The sequence below is a fragment of the Camelus dromedarius genome, chromosome 10 (genome assembly GCF_036321535.1).
Source record: "Camelus dromedarius isolate mCamDro1 chromosome 10, mCamDro1.pat, whole genome shotgun sequence".
In the NCBI taxonomy this organism is placed as follows: Eukaryota; Metazoa; Chordata; class Mammalia; order Artiodactyla; family Camelidae; genus Camelus; species Camelus dromedarius.
In genome coordinates, this window is record NC_087445.1 from 67,311,017 (window position 1) to 67,329,480 (window position 18,464).

Below are 18,464 nucleotides of genomic sequence, written 5' to 3' on the forward strand. Positions count from 1 at the left end.
TTTCTCACTTCTAATTTACACATTCCTCTTTTATTTGATTTCTTCATGTGATACATTGGTATGGATAGTATGAAAACTAATGAGATATTAAAAATAAGAATGCCACAGGTTTTATCCAGTTTGGCAGCTAATGAAGCATTTCATCATCAAATAGTCACTGGATGCCATGCTCATTCTAAGGTTAGGGTCACTTCCCCACAGAGCAGATGGAGAAATGGGGCTGAGAGGCGGAGGGACTTGCCTGGGACCTGATGAGGGGTAAGGGATGGGGCTGGGGCTTTCCAGCAAACAGCTATGGTGGGGTTTCATAGTCGTACTCTGCCTGTGCCAGACCCTGAACCAGCAGATTCTAAATTAGTGCTGTTTTAGAGGCAAAGAAATCCTCCTGTTTTTAATTTATTTGAATAATTTACTGAGGTGAAATTCACAGTCAAGAAATTAACCATTTTAAATGAACAATTCAGTGGCATTCAGTACATTCACAATGTTGTGTAAACACTTCTGTCTAGTTCCAAAACATTTCCATCACCCAAAATAAAACCTCTTACACATTAAGCACTTTCCCTCTATTGGTACCCTCCTCCCAGCCCCCTGGCAACCACCAATATGCATTCTCTTTCTTTGGGGAATCCTCTTTTATATTAGAGAACTATCCAGGTCTACGTACCTTCAGCTTCTCCTACCTTGAACAACTGAAAAAAAGACAAAATATATTAAACAATGGCTTTCAAGGCACTGGACATCAAGCAACAAAGGACACTGATTCCTGAAGATGGGAATCAAATGATGTGAGCTCTGGGATTGTCCCAGTTTACTGTCTCCTGAGAGATTCTGGACTGTCATGCAGAGACAGAACTCCGTGGAGCTCAGTGGACAATATGAGTTGAGGAAATGAAGTTATGAGTCAAGGGAGACTAAGATAGCCAGAGTTCTCAGAGAAGAGTACTGGAGAGACTTCTGCACAAACATAGAACCCTGGGGATCCACAGAGAGGGTCTTCCTTGAGAATTTAACTGAGTACAGATCAGTGCATGCATGTGAGGAAACCACGTGAAGCCAAGGGAAGGACCACTCAAAAGGATTAGAAGTAACAGTGCTTGGTGCCACACAGAGCTTGGAATAGTATCTGTTCTCACCAACCAGACTGGAAATCACCATGATGCACAAAGCATTGGGTAGACAGAGTACACATAGGATTCTTGCCTCCATAGTGAGGAATAACTAACCTTAGACTGAGCACTAGCAAACTTTAAAAACCAGACCCCAAATTGATTTCCAAGTAACTGAGTCCCACCACAAAGTTCAAGAATATTTATAGGAATGCAAAAATATTTAACATCCAAATAAGATAAGATTCACCATGTCTGGCATGCAGCTAAAAATTACCAGGCACAAAAGGAGGCAAGGAAACATAAGCCACAATAAAGAGAAAAACAAATCAACCAAAACCAACCCAGAATGGACACAGAGTTAGGATTAGCAGACAATGACATTAAAATAGTTATTGTAATGCATTTCATATGTTCAAAGAGTTCAGTAAAAGGATGGAAGATATTTTTAAAAGACTCAAATCAAGCTTCTAGAAATGAAAACTACAGTGTGTGAAATGAAAAGTAGAACAAATGGGATTAACAGCAGATCAGACATTAAAGAAGAAAAAATTAGTGAACATGAAGAAAAAAACAATAGAAACTCTCTGCAATGAAACAAAAATTTTAGAAAATAAATGGAGCATCAGTGAACTGTGGGACACCTTCAAATGGCCTAATATATGTGTAATTGGAGTCTCCCAAATGAGAGGAGGTGAGATGGATGGAAAGACATCTGAAGAAATAATGGACAAATATTTTTCAAATTTTATGAAAATTATAAACCCACAAATCTAAAAGCTCAGTGAACCCCAAATGAAAATATTACACCAAAGCACTTCACAATCAAACTGTTCAAAGCCAATGATATACAGAAAATATTAAAAGCAGCCAGAGAAAAAAGACATCGTTACATGCAGAAGACCAAAGATAGGGATGAAAACAGATTTCTTGTCAGAAACAATTCAAGCAAGAAGACAGAGGAGCAACATATTAAAAGCACTGAAAGAAATAAAAAGTCAACCTAGAATTCTATACCTAAAGAAAATATCTTTTGAAACCAAAGGCAAAATAAATTTTAATGAATACAAACATTGAAAGAATTCATCACCAAAAGACCCTTAACACAAGGAGTACTAAAGGAAACCCTTTAGTGTAAAGAAAAATTATCCCCAAAAGAAACGTGAATCTACACAAAGGAATAAAAACCACTAGAAATGGTAACTACATGAGTACATACATGATTTTTTCTTCTTGTTATTTAAGTCTCTTTAAAATACAATAGATTGTTTAAACAAAAAAATAATAATTTATTGTGGGGTTTATAATCTATGTAAAAGTAAAATGTATGACCATAAAGCATAAAAGCCAGGAGTGGGAAATAGTATTATAAGGTTCTCATACTATATGTAAAATGAAATATCATTTAAAGATAGAGTGTCATAAGTTAAAGATATGTACAATAACTCTAAAGGAACCACCAAACAAAACAAAAACAAAACAAAGGATTAAAGCAACAAAGCCACCAAAGGAGATTAATAAAATTGATAAACTTCTACCCACACTGATGAGGGAAAAAAAAGAAAGAACACATATTAAAAATGTTAGGAATGAGAGATGACATCAGTAAAGATTCTGCAGATAGGACAAAAGATAACATTATGACAACTTTATGACAATAAATGTGACAACTTTTTAAAAACGGACAAATTCCTTTAAAGACACAACTGCCGAAGCTCATCTGAGAGTAAATAATATGAATAGCCTGTATCTGTTACAGAAATTGAATTTTTAGTTAAAACCCTCCCATAAAGAAACATCAAGCACACATGACTTCACTGGTGAATTTTACCAAACATTTAAGGAAGAAATAATGACAATTCTTCACAAATTCTTCCAGAAAATTTAAAAATAAGAAATCCTTCCAACTCATTTTATTTGACCCTCATAACAAAACCAAACAAAGATGTTGGAAAAAAGAACAGACCGATATCCCTCATGAATATAGATACAAACATTCTAAACAAAATTTTAGTATTTCAAATCCAATCATATATAAGAAGGATAATATATCATGACCAAGTAGGATTTGCATTAGGAATGCATATTTTGTTTAATATTTTTAAATCAGTTAATATAATTCACCACATTAACAAATTAAAAAGAAAATCCATACCATCATTGCAATAGACGCAAGAGGAGTGTGTAACAAAATTCAACATCCACTCCTAATTAAAAACAAAACAAAATCCATGGAAACAGAAATAGAAGGAAACTTCATCAATCTAATAAAGAACATCTCCCAGAAATCTACCACTAACACCATAATTAATGATGAAAAATTAAATGCTTATCCTCTAATGCTTATCAGGAATAAGTCCAGGACGTCTACTCTCACCATATCTATTCAATATTGCATGGGGTTATTGCCAGCACAATAAGGCAAGAAAAAGAAATAAAGGACCTATTGAAAAGTAAGATATAAAACCATCCTATTCTCTGAGGACATGATAGTCTATATAGAAAATCCAAAGGAACCTACAAAATAAGCTAGTGGAATTATTTATTAAGTGAGTTTTAGCAAGGTTGCAGGATACAAGATCAATAAACAAAAATCAACTGTATTTCTATATACTTACAATAAAGAACTAGAAATTGGAATAAATTGAAAAAGATTCAAAAATTTTAAATAAATTTGACAAAAGATGTGAAAGACCTGCACAGTAAAAACTAAAAAACATTTAATGTAATGTGTAGAAATATTGAATCACTATGTTGTGCACCAGGAACTAACATAGTGCTGTAGGTCAATTATACTTCAAAAACAAACACATGTACAATGTCCTGGGTTCAATCTCCAGTACCTCCATTAAAAAAAAAAAAGATAAACTCAGAAAAAGAGATCAAATTTGTGGTTACCAGAGGAAGGGGGCGGGGGGATGTGAAATTGGATGAAGGTGGTCAAAGTATAAACTATTATTAAAAAATGCTCAAAGAAATTAAAGAAGACCTAAATAAGAGTAGAGATACACAAGGTCAGAATATTCAATGTTGTCAATTCTACCCAAAGTGATACAGAGATACAATGCAATCCCAATAAAAATCCCAGCAGATTTTTTAAATAAAGACTGACAAGCTGATTCTAAAATTCATATGGCCAATCAAAAGACTATAATGGCCAAGACCACATTGAAGTGGAAGAACAAATTTGGAGGACTTTTACTACGTGATTTCAAGACTTATTATAAAGCTATAATGATGAAGACAGTAAGGTATTGACATAAAAAATAGACAAATACATCAAAGTACTAGAACAGAGAATTCAGAAATACACCCACACATACTTGAGCAACTATTTTCAAAATAAGTGCAAAGGCAATCAGGAAAAGGTTAGTATTCTCATCAAATAATTCTGAAGCTACTAGATATCTCATGTAAAAAAAAAAAAGTTAATCCATACCTTATATCTTATTAAAAAATAACTCAATATGAATCATAAACCTAAACTTAAAATTACAAAACTTGGAGATAAAAATATAAAAGAACATCTTTGGGAACTTGGGTTAGGTAAAGATTTTTGATTTATGACACCAAGAGCATGATCCATAACAAAACAAATCAATAAACTGATTCATCAGAATTACAAACTTTCTCTTCAAACGATACTGTTATAAAGAATGAAAAGACAAAGCACATACTGGGAGAAAATATTTGCAATTGGTATATTTTATAAATACATGTGTTCAAAATATATAAAGAACTCTCAAAATTCAATAGTAAAAATAAACAACTCAATTTTTTCAGTTGGTGAAAGGTGTGATAGGTATTTCCTCAAATATATTTGGACAGCAAAACAGCACATGAACAGATGCTCAACATTATTAGTAATTAGGTAAATACAGACTCAGTCTGCCCTCCCAGACCTCCCACATCACTCATCTCTCCTCTGCATCTCACCAGTCCTGTGCATCCTCTAGGAACTCCCTCTAGAAGGCCTTTGTGGAGGCCAGCACTGAAGAGGTCCTCCTGCTCTGTCCCCTAAGAACCCCAAACACCCCTGTAGAACAGTCATCACACTTGATTAATTTAAACCCACCTCGTGGGGCTCAATAACCAGATTGACTGGAACTTAAGGGATGATGGTGTTGACCTTCTCTCACCCTTGTGGCTTCAATCAACTAAGCTTGGACTCTGTTGACCTTTGCCCCAATTCCAAGCTAAATTCTCCTCTCCTCAAGCCCCTTTATGAATATGCCCCTGCAAGTGCCCGTAGCTTAAAACTTCCCCAATTTTGCTATTCAGAGGAGACGCTGCTTTGAGAAATACTCTCCCCACCCTCACCCTGTGTTATCCTTACTTGCTGCAAGTAATAATTCCTTCCTTCTCCCCAAAATATAAAATAAAATAAAATAAAATAATTAGAGAAATATAAATTAAAATCAATGAAAAACCACTACACACCTATTAGAGCAGCTAAAATTAGAAAGACTGACTATTACCAAGTGTTGGCAAACGAGTGGAAGAACCAGAATGGTCACATGTTGTTGATGGAAACATAAAATGGCACAATCCACTTTGGAAAACAACTGGTACTTTCTTTAAAATTAAATGGATACCTACTATATGATCCGGACATTCTATTCCTAAGCATTAACTCAAGAGAAATGAAAACATACACCCACACAAAGACTTATACACAAATGTCCATAGCATCTTTATTTGTAACAGCCAAAAACTGGAATCAATTCAAATATCCAGCAGCAACTGAAGATATAAGAAACTGGTAAATACAAACTGATAAAATACTCCTTAGAATACGAAGGAATGAATTATTGATGAATACTACAACATGGATGAATCTCAAAATAATTATGTTGAGTGGAAGAGTCAGACACCCCCTTCCCCCCGCCCACACACAAAAGTACCTGCTGTATGGTTCCATTTATATAAAATTCTAGAAAGTGCAAACTAATCTTGACAGAAAACACATCCATGGTTGCCTGGTGATGGGAGGTAGAGGGCAGGGAGGAAAAGAACAAAAGGACTACAAAGAGACATGAGGAAACATTTTGGGGTGATAGATATTATGTTCATTACCTTGATTGCGATGATGATTTTATGGGGTTTTACATATATCAAAACATATCAAACTGCATGCTTTAAATATTTACAGTTTACTGTATGTCAATTATACCTTAATTAAAGCTGTTTTTTAAAAAAGTATGAGACAAATTGGCTATCTGCCTAGTCTCAAAATATCTCCCCACAAGATACTTAATGATTGCAAAGGGAAAAAATAGTAACTTTATAGTGGAGAAACCTAGCAGACACTGCCTTAACTAAGTGATTGAAATTAACATCACCAGAATTAAGACATCTTGACACCATGTATCTTCTGAATGCTGCACTGAGAGGGTTATAGCATTACTTTTGTGATATTCTACCAAAAATGTGTAACCTGAATTTAATCATGAGAAAAATCAGAGCCAAATTGAGGGACACTCAAAAAAATAAACTGTCCAGTACTCTTCCAAAGAATCAAGGTCATGAAAGACAAAGACAGACTGCTCAGAGGAGACTAAGGAGAAATGACAACTAAACACAACGAGGGAACACAGAATGGATCCTGTACCAAAGAGAAGGTCATTAGTAGGACAACAGGAAAAATGCAAATAAGATGTATAGATTATTTAGTAATATTACATCAATGTTAATTTCCCAGTTTCAGTAATTACATAACATGTTACTATTAGGAGAAGCTGGATTAAGAGTATATGAGAACTCTCTCTATATATTATTTTTGCAACTTTTTTTTAAGTCCAAAATTATTTCAAAACAGGTTTAAAACTAAAGACAAAATGAAGGCATTTCCAAACAAACAAAAGCTGAGAGAATTTTACAGCAGGAGTCCTGCATTACAAAAAACATTTTAAAGAAAATTCTTCAAGCTGAAGGAATAGAATACGAGATGGAATCCCAAAGCTACACAAAGGAATGAAGAGAGCTGGAAATGTAAATATATGGGTGAGTATGGAAGACAAATATATTCATTTTTTGGTTTCTTTCTAAGATAAGTGACTTTTTAAAGAAAAAATAATAACACTGTATTGTGGGGTTTATAACATAGAAGTAAAATATATGACAAGAGCACAATGGACGAGACTGGGAACAGAAGTGTACTGTTGTAAGGTGCTTATATTTTACTTGAAGTATCCAATACTTAAAGGTAAAGATGATAAATTTAAGATTCATTGTAAACCCTGGATTCTAGGGATAGGATAACAACTGAAAACAATTTTTAAAGAGGCATAGCTAATAACCCTAAAGAGGAGATAAAATAAAACACTATAAACATTCAGTTAATCCAAACATAAGGGATAAATAGAAAAGAAATAGCAAGATGGTGTACTTGAATCCAATAATATTGATGATTGCGTTAAGCGTAAATGGGCTGACACGACAATTAAAAGACAGGGATTGTCAAACTGGATAAAAGACCATACCCCCATTACATGATGTCAACAAGAAATACTCTTTAAAAATCCAGTTAGATTAAAAGTTTTTTAAAAAAAAGGTAAAAAAAAACATATATATACATCACACAAATACTAAGTCAGAGAAAGCTGGAGGTACTATATTGATATCAGGGTAGGCTTTAGGAGAAATAAATTTACTTTATAAAGGAGTCAAGTCATCAGGCTAACACCAGCGCTTCAAAGTACATGGAGCAAAAACTGACATAACTAAAAGGAGAAGTAGACAATCCACAGTGGGAGGTGTAAATTTCATCATGATCTCTCAGTAGCTGACAGAACAAATAGGCAGTAAATTAGTGAGGAATACATGAGCATTACCAAGTTCCAACCTGTCCTAATGGACATTTATAGGATGTTACACCAATTCCAAGATACATATTTTCAAGTGTCCATGAAACATTCACCAAAATAGACAATATCTGGGCCATAAGATAACTTTCAATAAGTTTAAAGAGACTGAGATAATACTGATACACTCTCTGATGTTAACAAAATTAAATCAGAAATCAAACAAAAGGTATTTGGAAAATTCCAAAATTATTTAAAAATTAAACAACACATTTCTAAATAACTCACTGGTCAAAGAAATCTCAAGGGAATCAGACAATATTTTAAATAAATGGTAATGAAAATGTAACATACAAAAAGTTTTGAGATATATCTAAAGGCCGTCCTTAGAGGGAAATTTATTGCTTCAGTGTTTAAAAATCAGTGAACTTAGGTTCCTCGTTTAAAATCTAGAGAAAGGTGAGACAATTAAACCCAAAAGAGTAAAAGAAAGGAAATAATAAAAATCAGAAATCAATGATAAAGAAAATGAACAGAGAAAAGCAATAAAATTGTAAGTTCTTTAAAAAAATCAACAAAATTGATAAACCTTTACCTACATTGATCATGAAAAAAGCACAAAATACCAATACCAGCAATGAAGTGGGAAGATCATTACTTATCTCATAGACCCTAAAAATTAATAAGGGAATACTGTTTTCAAAAATTTATGTCAGTAGAATTTGACAATTTAAATGAAACGGACTAATTCCTTGAAAGGCATATATTGTCTTATATGTATTTAAAATTTAATTCATAACTTAAAATGTGCCCGGAAAGAAAGCTCCATGCCCAAATATCTTCAATAGTAAATTCTATTCAACATTGAAGAAAGAAATAATACCAATCTTATAATAAAATCTTCAAAAAAGTAGAAGAAACATTTGCTGTCTTATTTAATAAGGCCTGCCTTATAACAAAAACCAAAAATATCACATACCAGTATTTCTCATGAGCAAAGACACAGAAATTCCCAACAAAATATCAGCAAATAGTTTAGCTGTATATAAAATATAAAATGGACAATACATCATAACCAAGTAGCATTTATATCAGGAATGCAAGTTTAACATTTTAAAAAACCAATTAATGTGATTTATTATATTACCAGAATAAAGAGAAAAATCATCATATTAACAGATACAGGAAAGGCATTTAATAAGATTAAGCACCCATTCATGATGAATAACTTTCTGCAAACTATAGAAAGTACCTTCCACAACCTGATAAAGGGCGTCTATGAACAACCTATAATTAACATCATATGTAACAGTGAAAAGGCTGAATGCTTTTCCCCTAAGACTAGCATGTAATCATTTCTATTCAATACTGTATTGGAGTTCCTAGCCCAGTGCAGTTTAACAAAAAGAGGAAATAAAAGGCACGTAGCTTAGAAACAAATAAATAAAATACATTTATTCACAAATGAGCTAACTGTATACATAAAAAGTCATAACAAATCTACCAAAAAGAACGTCTAGAACTAATAAGAGACTCGAGTAAGGTCATATGATAGAAGCTCAAAATTAAAAAGACAACTGGATGGCTATAGCCTAGCAACAAACAATGGGAAAATGAAATTCAAAAAATATCATTTACAATAGCATAAAAAGTGAAAATACTTGAGGACAAATTTAACAAAGTATGTACAAGACCTGTACGCTGAAAACTATAAAACATTGTTGAGATAAATTAAGGAGGATATAAATAAATGAAAATAAATTGTCATGGATTAGATGATTCAACATTGTTAAAATGTTCACTGTCTCCACACTGATCTGTAGATTCAATGCAATACCAAAGTCCCAGCAGGCTATGTAGAAATGGACAAACTGATTACAAAATTGACATGGAAATGCAAAGGACCTATAATAACCAAAACAATTCTGAAGACAATCAAAATGAGAAGACTTGCACTACATGATTTTAAGACCGACTATAAAGCCATAGTAATCAAGATAATGGGGGATAGTAACCTAAGAATAAACGTACAGATAAATGGAACAAAACAGAGTCCAGAAACAGCTCAAAACATATATGGGCAACTCATTTTCAAAAAGATGCCAAGGTAACTCAATGGGGAAAATGACATTCGTTTCAACAAAGGATGATGAAACAACTGAATATTCATATGGGAGGGAAAAAGTAAACTTCAGTTCTAATCTCATGTCATACCCCAAAACTAACTTGAAATGGATCACAGACATAAATGTAAAGCTAAAACTGCAAAGTTTCTAGAAAAAACAAAGTATACAATCTTCACAACCTTTAGTTAGGCAAGGATGTCTTAAAAACCACTCAAAAAGCACAAACTATAAAAGAAATAATTGATAAATTCAACTTTATCAACATTAGAAACTTTTTTGCTCTTCCAAAGACAGAATTAAAAAGTGAAAAATTCAAGGTTAAGACTGAAAACAAGTGTGAGAAAATATTCACAATCCACAGACACATCACAATACACATACAAAAGAGTTGTATCCAGAATATATAAAGAACCTACAACTTAAAAATAAAATGCTAATGACTGAGACATTATGCTCTATACCAGAAATTGACACATTGTAATTGACTATACGTCGATAATTAATTACAATAAATTAATAAATAAAAATAAAATGCTAATGGATGTCAGCATAAGTTTTGAATATACACCTAACAAAAGAAGATATTCAAATGGCCCAAAAGCACATAAAAAGATGCTCAAAATCTAGCCATTAGGGAGGTATAAATTAAAACCATAAAGAGATACAACTACACATCTACTTGAATGTCTAAAATTCAAAAGACTAACAATACAAGTATTGGCAATGACATGGAACAAAGGGTACTTTCCTACACTGCTGGAGGGAGTGCCATGTGGTCCAGTTTGGCAATTTCTCATAAAGTTAAACAGACGTATACTGTATGATCGAGAAATTCCACTCCTAGCTTTTACCCAAGGGAAATGAAAACATACATCCACCACAAACTGACTTGTATATGAATAGTCATGGCAGCTTTATTTATAATATCCCTAAACTGGAAATAACCAAGATGCCCATCCACTGGTAAATAGATAAACAAACTGTGGTAGATTTATAACGCAACACGATTCAGCAATAAAAATAGGAACTACTGATACACACAAAAAACGTGGATGAATCTTAAAAACACAGTTCCAAAAGGAAAAAAAAAAGACTCCAAAGAGTACATACTGTATAACTCTATTTATATGAATTTCTTGAGCAGGCAAAACGAACCGATAATGAGACTGCAGCTGAGCGGTTGCCTGGGCTGGGGGTGGAGGGGACTGACTGCAAAGAGGCACAGAGGGACTTTTCGGGGTGATGGCGATGCTCTTCTCACTTCTCTGATTTTGAAGACACAGTCTGTATCTCATTTGAATTCAGCCTTGCAGACTGCTTAAATACAGAGTTGCAGAAATGGGGCGGAAAGGTATTCCACTTAGGGACAATAGTGTGAGCAGAGCCACAGAAGTGGGAAATTGAGGGGTGAGTATGGGGACCAGCTGACAGTTTATTTTCCTAATTAACCGCATTCAAGCATAATTTGCGTACCACAAAGTGCACCCATTTTAAGTTGATAGCTCAAAGAATTTTAAGAAATGTATTCAGACCCATGTGACCACCATCCCACAGAGAGCTTTTTTTAAAAAAATGACCACTTCAAGCTGTTTTTGCTCAGTGTTTCCACGTGGAATTGATAGTGGAACAAATGGAAAGCAGGACACTTAAAAGTGTCCTACAGTTTGTCAGACCTACTCACAGGTCTCGACATGGAGCCCCACCGCCCACATTTCATAGCAGGGGATGCTGGGGAGATCACACCTCTGGGAGTCACCCTGACAGCCCCAGTCCACTGTGGGCTCGACCACCTGCTCCAGCTCTGTCTCCCTGGCTCTCCAGACGCCCTGAGGCTATGATCTAGCTGCTGTTATCAGCCTCGGGCTTGTCTCCTTGGGTCAGGACCCACTTCTTCCGTTTACCTGTCTGTCATCCTACTGGTTAACTCTGCAGGCCACCTTGATCACTGCAACACCTGCTGTGTACTGTTCAGACACCCCCTTAGCCAATCCCAGCTTTTGGGGGACCCCCTGCCCCAGCCCCCAGCACACAGGACCCAGGACACAGTGGCAACCACGATGGAATTCAAGGGTCATGGGGATGGAGAGCCATCTACCTGAGCAGCAAAGAGCTGGAACTCGTCGGGCAGAATCCAGGAGCGAGGGTAGAAGTTGTACTCCTCAGGAAAAAGATTCTGCATGATCCTCACCGCTCTGCTCAGAGTAATTTTACGCACCATCTCCGTCATGCCTGGGGAGAAGAGAAGCTGTGAGGTTTGAACAACAGTGGGCCACTAGCTATAAAACAGCCGTTATTTGGGACTTTTAAAACCACCCGCCCGACACTTTCACTTTTTCAGACAGGATTTAAAAAAAAAATGGTATGAGCTGTTCCCCACAGCGGTGATTCGTGGTTTGGAAAGACCTACCAAATTAATGACAAACTTGAGGTTATAGACCGATATCTTTTTCTCCTTATAAAAATGAAGTATCAATTTGAAAGAATGAGTTTCTACCTAGTTTATTATTCCTTTCTGTGTCAGCCCCCTAGATAATGAATAAAGAGAAAGATTTATATTTTACACTTAAAAATTAATATCCTCTTTAACTGGGGGGCCACCACACATATTCCTTCCATCTTATACCCGAGAGAATATTACCATGTGGACTCTGGTTCCATTATGAGAAGCTTAATTAACTTGCTTTGTTTTCCTCTTTCATGAGTATTAAAGGTATAAAATGGAAAAATACACATCTTTCAGCAGAAAATCTGTCTCCTTGAAATAAAGACAGGAAGTAAAGAGGCTATCACAGCATAATTTACAGTTTAAGGGGAAAAAATGGAATCCATAGGAGTTCTTCAGTTGTAAGAACTGAAACGGACACTGATCAGATCTCATTAACTTGCCCAGAGGGGACTGAAATGTGTCACTTACAAAACATTTTAAAAGAATGGTGGGGTTTTTTTTTTCTTGTAATATCTTTAGAAACTCTGGCAAGAAAAAGAAACTGAGTAGACATCTTAGCAAATTTTAGGCAGATCGGTAAAAATTATTTTCAGCTTTAGCATGCTTATTTCTTAAGGTAAATATCACTGCTCCAAAGAAAGAAGACAAAAAATGGCCCTCACCCTGAAAGAGGCTACATGGTCCCATTAGCGAAACCAGAAATCTGCTTAGCAAAGTAGATTTTAATAGAAAGTACATGGTTTCACGTCAGTTTGACATGTCCAAATTATCACATTCCAACGGGCACAGTCAGAACACATGAGGTTGCTATAAACCCCCATGTTCAGGAAGCAAAGAGTGAACGTTTGAGAATGAGGTTTTAATAATCTATTTCTTGCTTCCCTCAGCATATTAAAAAAAGCAATAAAGATCTAAAGATCGCAGCTTCAAGATGTCAGGGCCCATGTTCTTAGTTCTCGTTTAGAAGGAGACAGAGAAGGATTAAGTAAGAAATAAAGGCGCTTAAAAGGCACTAATAAACTGTGCTCTAACGCGGACTCTCCGATATTAAAGAAAACTCACTGAGGACTCTTTTCCGAGCTTCCCAAGAAATCAGTAGGAGTCCGGAAAATGATAGCTCTTTCCTTTTATTCCCCGACGAAATTAGAATTTTTGAGTTATAAACCCTGGAGCCGAGCACAAAGTACACAAAACAAAATTTCAACTTCTTTGGAGACTTCTTAGTTGTACTTAACATTTTAGTGATAGCAGTAAACTCAAAACCTTCATAACCGACTGGAAGACAGCACCTTACAGCTTCCCTTCTCTAAGGAGCTACAACACCTGACCCCTACCTGTGACCCCGCCCTAGGCTCTGAGACCCATTCTGACCCAACTTGGAAGCCCTCGGTCCAACCACCAGCTCACTCCCCTGCTCTAACTTTGACCCCTTCTTTGTACTAAGGAGGATTTTACCTATTTCTCTGAGGCTCCGTTGCTTGTTACAAAATTGTGGCCACCTGCCTTTGGTTCCTGGTGCCTGAGTGGCTGCCTTGGCAATGCCTTTGCCTTGTTCTCGCCAGTGTTCCTCCTCTGTGCCCCGCAGGCCTCCCTGCAAGGGCTGGAGTCCTCCCACCTGTGACTTTAGCCCAGTGTCTGGACTCATGCTGAATTAACAAGTTCCTCTGCGGCTGACTGCCTACCTGGGCTTCTCAAGGTCTAGCCCTAGATGTCCCTATTATGGAAGTTCCCCTGTGGGCTGGGGAAAACTCAGGCTGGAGATTCTCCCCCAGGAGATGGCCTCTTACCCCCGTTCCTGGGCCTGGGTTCTTCTGTCTGCTGCACTGGAGTCTCCAGGCCTGGGGCAGGCGGTCTCACCCCATTGGAGGAACACAGGAGTGTAACGGAGTTTGAGCCTCAGGCTTGCCCACACAGACCTACTTAACCCAACTAAACAAAACACAGCAAAACAAAATCAAAAAGCAAAATCTGGGCTACGTTTGGAGCCCTATTCAATCCAAGTATCTTGTATAACAATGATTCTTGGCAAAAACACATTATAACCACCAAACAACAAATAAGTACTTTCAGATGCATCCTCTTCTCTGCTTCATCTTTTGCCTGGATACTGCAGTAGCCTCTTAGCTGTTTCCTCTCTCAGCCTTTCTCTTCCCCTCCAACGCGTCCCCTCGGGCGGATCTTTTGAAAACTCGAGCTGTCCAGTGTCGCTCTCTGGCTTAGAAATTCCTCAGTGGCTCCTTGTGACCTTCCGGCCCTGCCTATCACCCACGGCTCCACTGCGCCATCACACTCGGCCCTTTCTAACTATCGTGGGCCACTTGCCCTTTGCTGCATGAGCAACATGCGAAGCCTTCTTTGCACCAGCTCTGCCACCCTGTTTCACAATGGGGTCGGGCCCATCCATCCATGGAGGCTCAGCTCACATTCCATCCTCTGCTCCAGGACCTCTTACCCAGCCTGCTCCCCAAGCAAATCTGGGTTGGGTCACATGCCCTTGCTCCAAACTCTCACAGCATCCCAAGCCTCCTCTAGCATAGCACTGAATTTGTATTTCACGTGTTTCCTGCCTGGAGCCCTCTCCTCCTTTGACAAAGTCCCCTCTTCAGGGTGGGATCTCAGATACCACCCGCCACCTGCTACGTACATCTCAGCCCCAGAAACTCAGCAAAACACGATTGCTTGGAAGCTGAGAACGGACAGCTCTGGGCTTTCTTAAAGCAATGACATATCTAAACCAGATTATTTTTAGTGAAAATCTTAAGATATAATAACATATCTTGAAGGAAATTGCCCATAGAAAAGTGGCTAAAATCTAACATGCTGACAAGAACCAAATAAATTAGTTACATATGTTTTCCAGAAGTTTCCCGTTTATTCAGCATGTGAAGCGTTTACCCCTTGCCTGGCACGTCCACTCGAACTTGCTCTAAGTGATGTGCAATGCGTACTAGATGCATTTTCAGAATAAGGGGATGTATGAGAGACAGAAGATAAGCTTAGACATGAACTGGAGCCAAAGTACAGACCATTCTGTACTCACCCCTTTGCTAAGGGCTGTTGTCTCTCACAGGGCAGACGGTGTTTCCACTGCCTGGAGAGCCTGCTTTGTCATTAGAGCTAATTAACTGCTGTTAGTAAAGTGGAAAATTGTATGTTCCAGTCACTGGCACGTGGAATATGAGATGGGGCATCCTTGCTTCTTTAGAATGACTATTTCTACATCACCTTTCCTGAAACTAGTCCTTTGAGGGTCATTTTCTTTCCCATATTTCTATTTGTGTCCCGAATGGAGAGCTATTTCCTTTAATTCCTCCTTTCAGCCATCAGACGAGGCAGGAGCCAATGGCGAAAATGGAAAGGAAGCCTCATATGATAATCCATGTCTCGGGAATTCTGTCCTCATTCAAAGAATTGTTCTCGTCCAAATTATCTTCTCCCAATATCCCAATAAGTCCTTTCAGTGGCATCAAAAAGTCACCTTTTAGGAGCAGCAAGACAGAGAAAATTGTAAACTGTACATTAAACTGTACAAGAACCCTGGCTGCAAGAGTCCTGCTTGTTCTTCAGCAAAACCCGTTCTCCTCCAAGAACAAAACTGACCTTGGGCTCATTTTCTAGCTCTGATCCCCAGGAAATCAATAAAGGTGGAGTTAGTTGTGCTACTAGACAACAAAGCATATGGTTAAAGTGATCCCTCATTGGCATATTGCATAAGTGCCTGGTAGGAAGCCACAGCTCCAGGCTCTCCTGAGTGGAGTGAAACTTGTAACTCAGCATGACCCCAGGGGGGACCCTGGAAGCTACGTGACGGAGTAGCTATGTGAGTTATTGGCCCCTACAGCGTTTCCAAGCCCAGGCAGACCCACATTTACCGACTTGGATCTTGTCTCCTTGAACCTGAACTTTCACTTGAGGAGCCAGAGACCAGCTCTGGAACCCCTGCAATGGCACCACTGGAAAGAAATGCCTAACACTGAGTGGCTGGCCAGCTGTGTTTCCTGCCCCAGCTCCTTCTAAGTGAATCTGAGCCAAGCGGCTTATGCCAATCTGTTATTTAGTTAAAAAAAAAAAAAAAAAAAACCCTAGTGGACATGGTACAACTTGCCAGCGTAAAATGTTGGGTTTTCTTAAAGATGAGGCATGGAATGCCAAAAAAAAAAAAAAAGAGTAAGTTGATTCTCCTTTTAAAAATAAGCATAAGTGAAACACTAGAGAAAACATTTGACAGTCAGGAGACTACACTCCAGTTGCCAACCTGTAAAACTGATACATAAATGTGGTTAAGGCCTTGGAGGAAATACAGAAATAGTCACCTTGTGGTTTTGTTAAATGAGGGATGGGATTTGGGGTGATTTTTTAAAAATTATTTATTATTATATTCTATGTGGTTTGTGCCTGTTATGTTAAAATTTCTGAAAATAAGAGAGACCCCTCTGGCCACGATCATACCCAGATTGACCAAATGTTCCTTTCTCCCTAAGCACCACCCTCTCACCTTAACCACCCTCTTCACTTAGCCATTAAAAATAATGAATGGTGGGAGGAGGGCATAGCTCAGTGGTAGAGCGCGTGCTTCGCATGTACCAGGTCCTGGGTTCAATCCCCAGTACTCTCTTTTTAAAAAGTAAATAAATAAACCTAATTACCTCCCCCCCCAAAAAAACCTAAAAATAAATAAAAATAGTTGGACCAAAAAAGAAGAACTGCAGTCATTCATGGGGAAAAAAAAATCGTGAATAGCAATCATAGCAGAAGAGCACAGCAGACATCAAACATAAAATCAAAAGGCACATGGGGAGGCTGGGAATAGAGTGAGGGGGTTTTTTAAGTGCTGGCTATCGCACTTATCTGGCACCAAGTCCTCCTTGCAGTCTCTCCAGATAACAGTCTCACTAGATAATATCTTCAGGTTAAAGGCGGAGGCTGGCTGCTCTGTTCCCAGTATAGAGATGCTGTATTTGGATTTAAACATGGTACCTCCAAATATGATATTCAGGTCAGAGCTGCTAACCCCATTTCTGTGATCAAGTCCCAGAATTTTAGTACTTCTCTTTCCTGCAAATTAGTTGAGTGAAGTAGCCTAATTTTTTCATTTTGAGAATACAGTCCCCCACCAGGACACCCCCATATAATATGTAAAACCCAAAAAATGCAAATCAGGTTCTTCCATCAGCGGAATTAGACCAGAAGAACCTGTCTTTTGATGTTACTGAACTGCAATCTTTAAACCCTGGGTGGGTTAAGCCTTGATCACCTTTGCTCTCAAGGTCAGGGCACTGAGGCAGAGTGTGGACCGCAATTCCCAATTCAGGGTCCTCCAGTTTGATCTCAGAACACTGTCATGTTTTTGTCCAAGAAGACTCAGCCCTCAAAACATTTTTAAATGCCAACAGTAACAGCAGATACCTGGAAACTTGTTCACTTGACCGGAGAATATGTCACTGTCGTGAAATGACACTCCGTGCCAGTAGATATCACAAGGCAAGCGTCGGCCAAATGGGAACTAGGAGAGAGAGAGAAAATGTGATTAATGACAAGAGCAAGAGGAGCAGCTATGATACTGAGTGTCTATTACGTACCAATCCCCAGCACCTGGGCACACATCACATGATTTAACCCTCACAGTAAGCATGTGAAGTAGCTAAGTCTTTCCCATTTTAAGGGTGAAGAAACAGATTCAGACAGGCTAAGTGACTTTTCCTGGGCCACACCCACCGAGCGGCAGAGTTCTGATTCTGCATGGTAGGCACTATCCTAGTGGCTTTACAGGCACGCTTGCATTTGAATCTTTATAACTATCCAAGGAAAAGATTATTCCCATTTTAATGAAGGACATGATGAAGAAATTGGGGCTGAGAGAGGTAATCTAACATGCCCAAGGTCACAAAGAGCCAATAATGGGAGGAATCAAAGTCTGAATCCAAGTCTATCTGAATTCCAAACTATATTTCACTTTCTGAAAATTGCAACATTCAAACCA

At 37.6% G+C, this 18,464-nt stretch overlaps 1 protein-coding gene and 1 non-coding gene across 5 annotated transcripts in view; one reads left to right on the top strand and one right to left on the bottom strand.

Annotated features, from left to right (window-relative positions):
• TTLL11 (tubulin tyrosine ligase like 11) overlaps positions 1 to 18,464 on the bottom strand; it is a 236,538-nt gene that overhangs the window by 175,304 nt on the left and 42,770 nt on the right. For all 4 annotated transcript variants that reach the window (XM_064490492.1, XM_064490493.1, XM_010998078.3 and 1 more), the window contains exons 2-3: positions 17,891 to 17,987; positions 12,134 to 12,267 (exon numbers count right to left, since the gene is read on the bottom strand). In XM_064490492.1, coding sequence (XP_064346562.1) covers positions 12,134 to 12,267; positions 17,891 to 17,987 — 231 coding nt within the window. The remainder of the gene's footprint in view (positions 1 to 12,133; positions 12,268 to 17,890; positions 17,988 to 18,464) is intronic.
• TRNAA-CGC (transfer RNA alanine (anticodon CGC)) lies at positions 17,028 to 17,099 on the top strand. The gene has a single exon. It is a non-coding gene; the product is annotated as a tRNA-Ala (tRNA).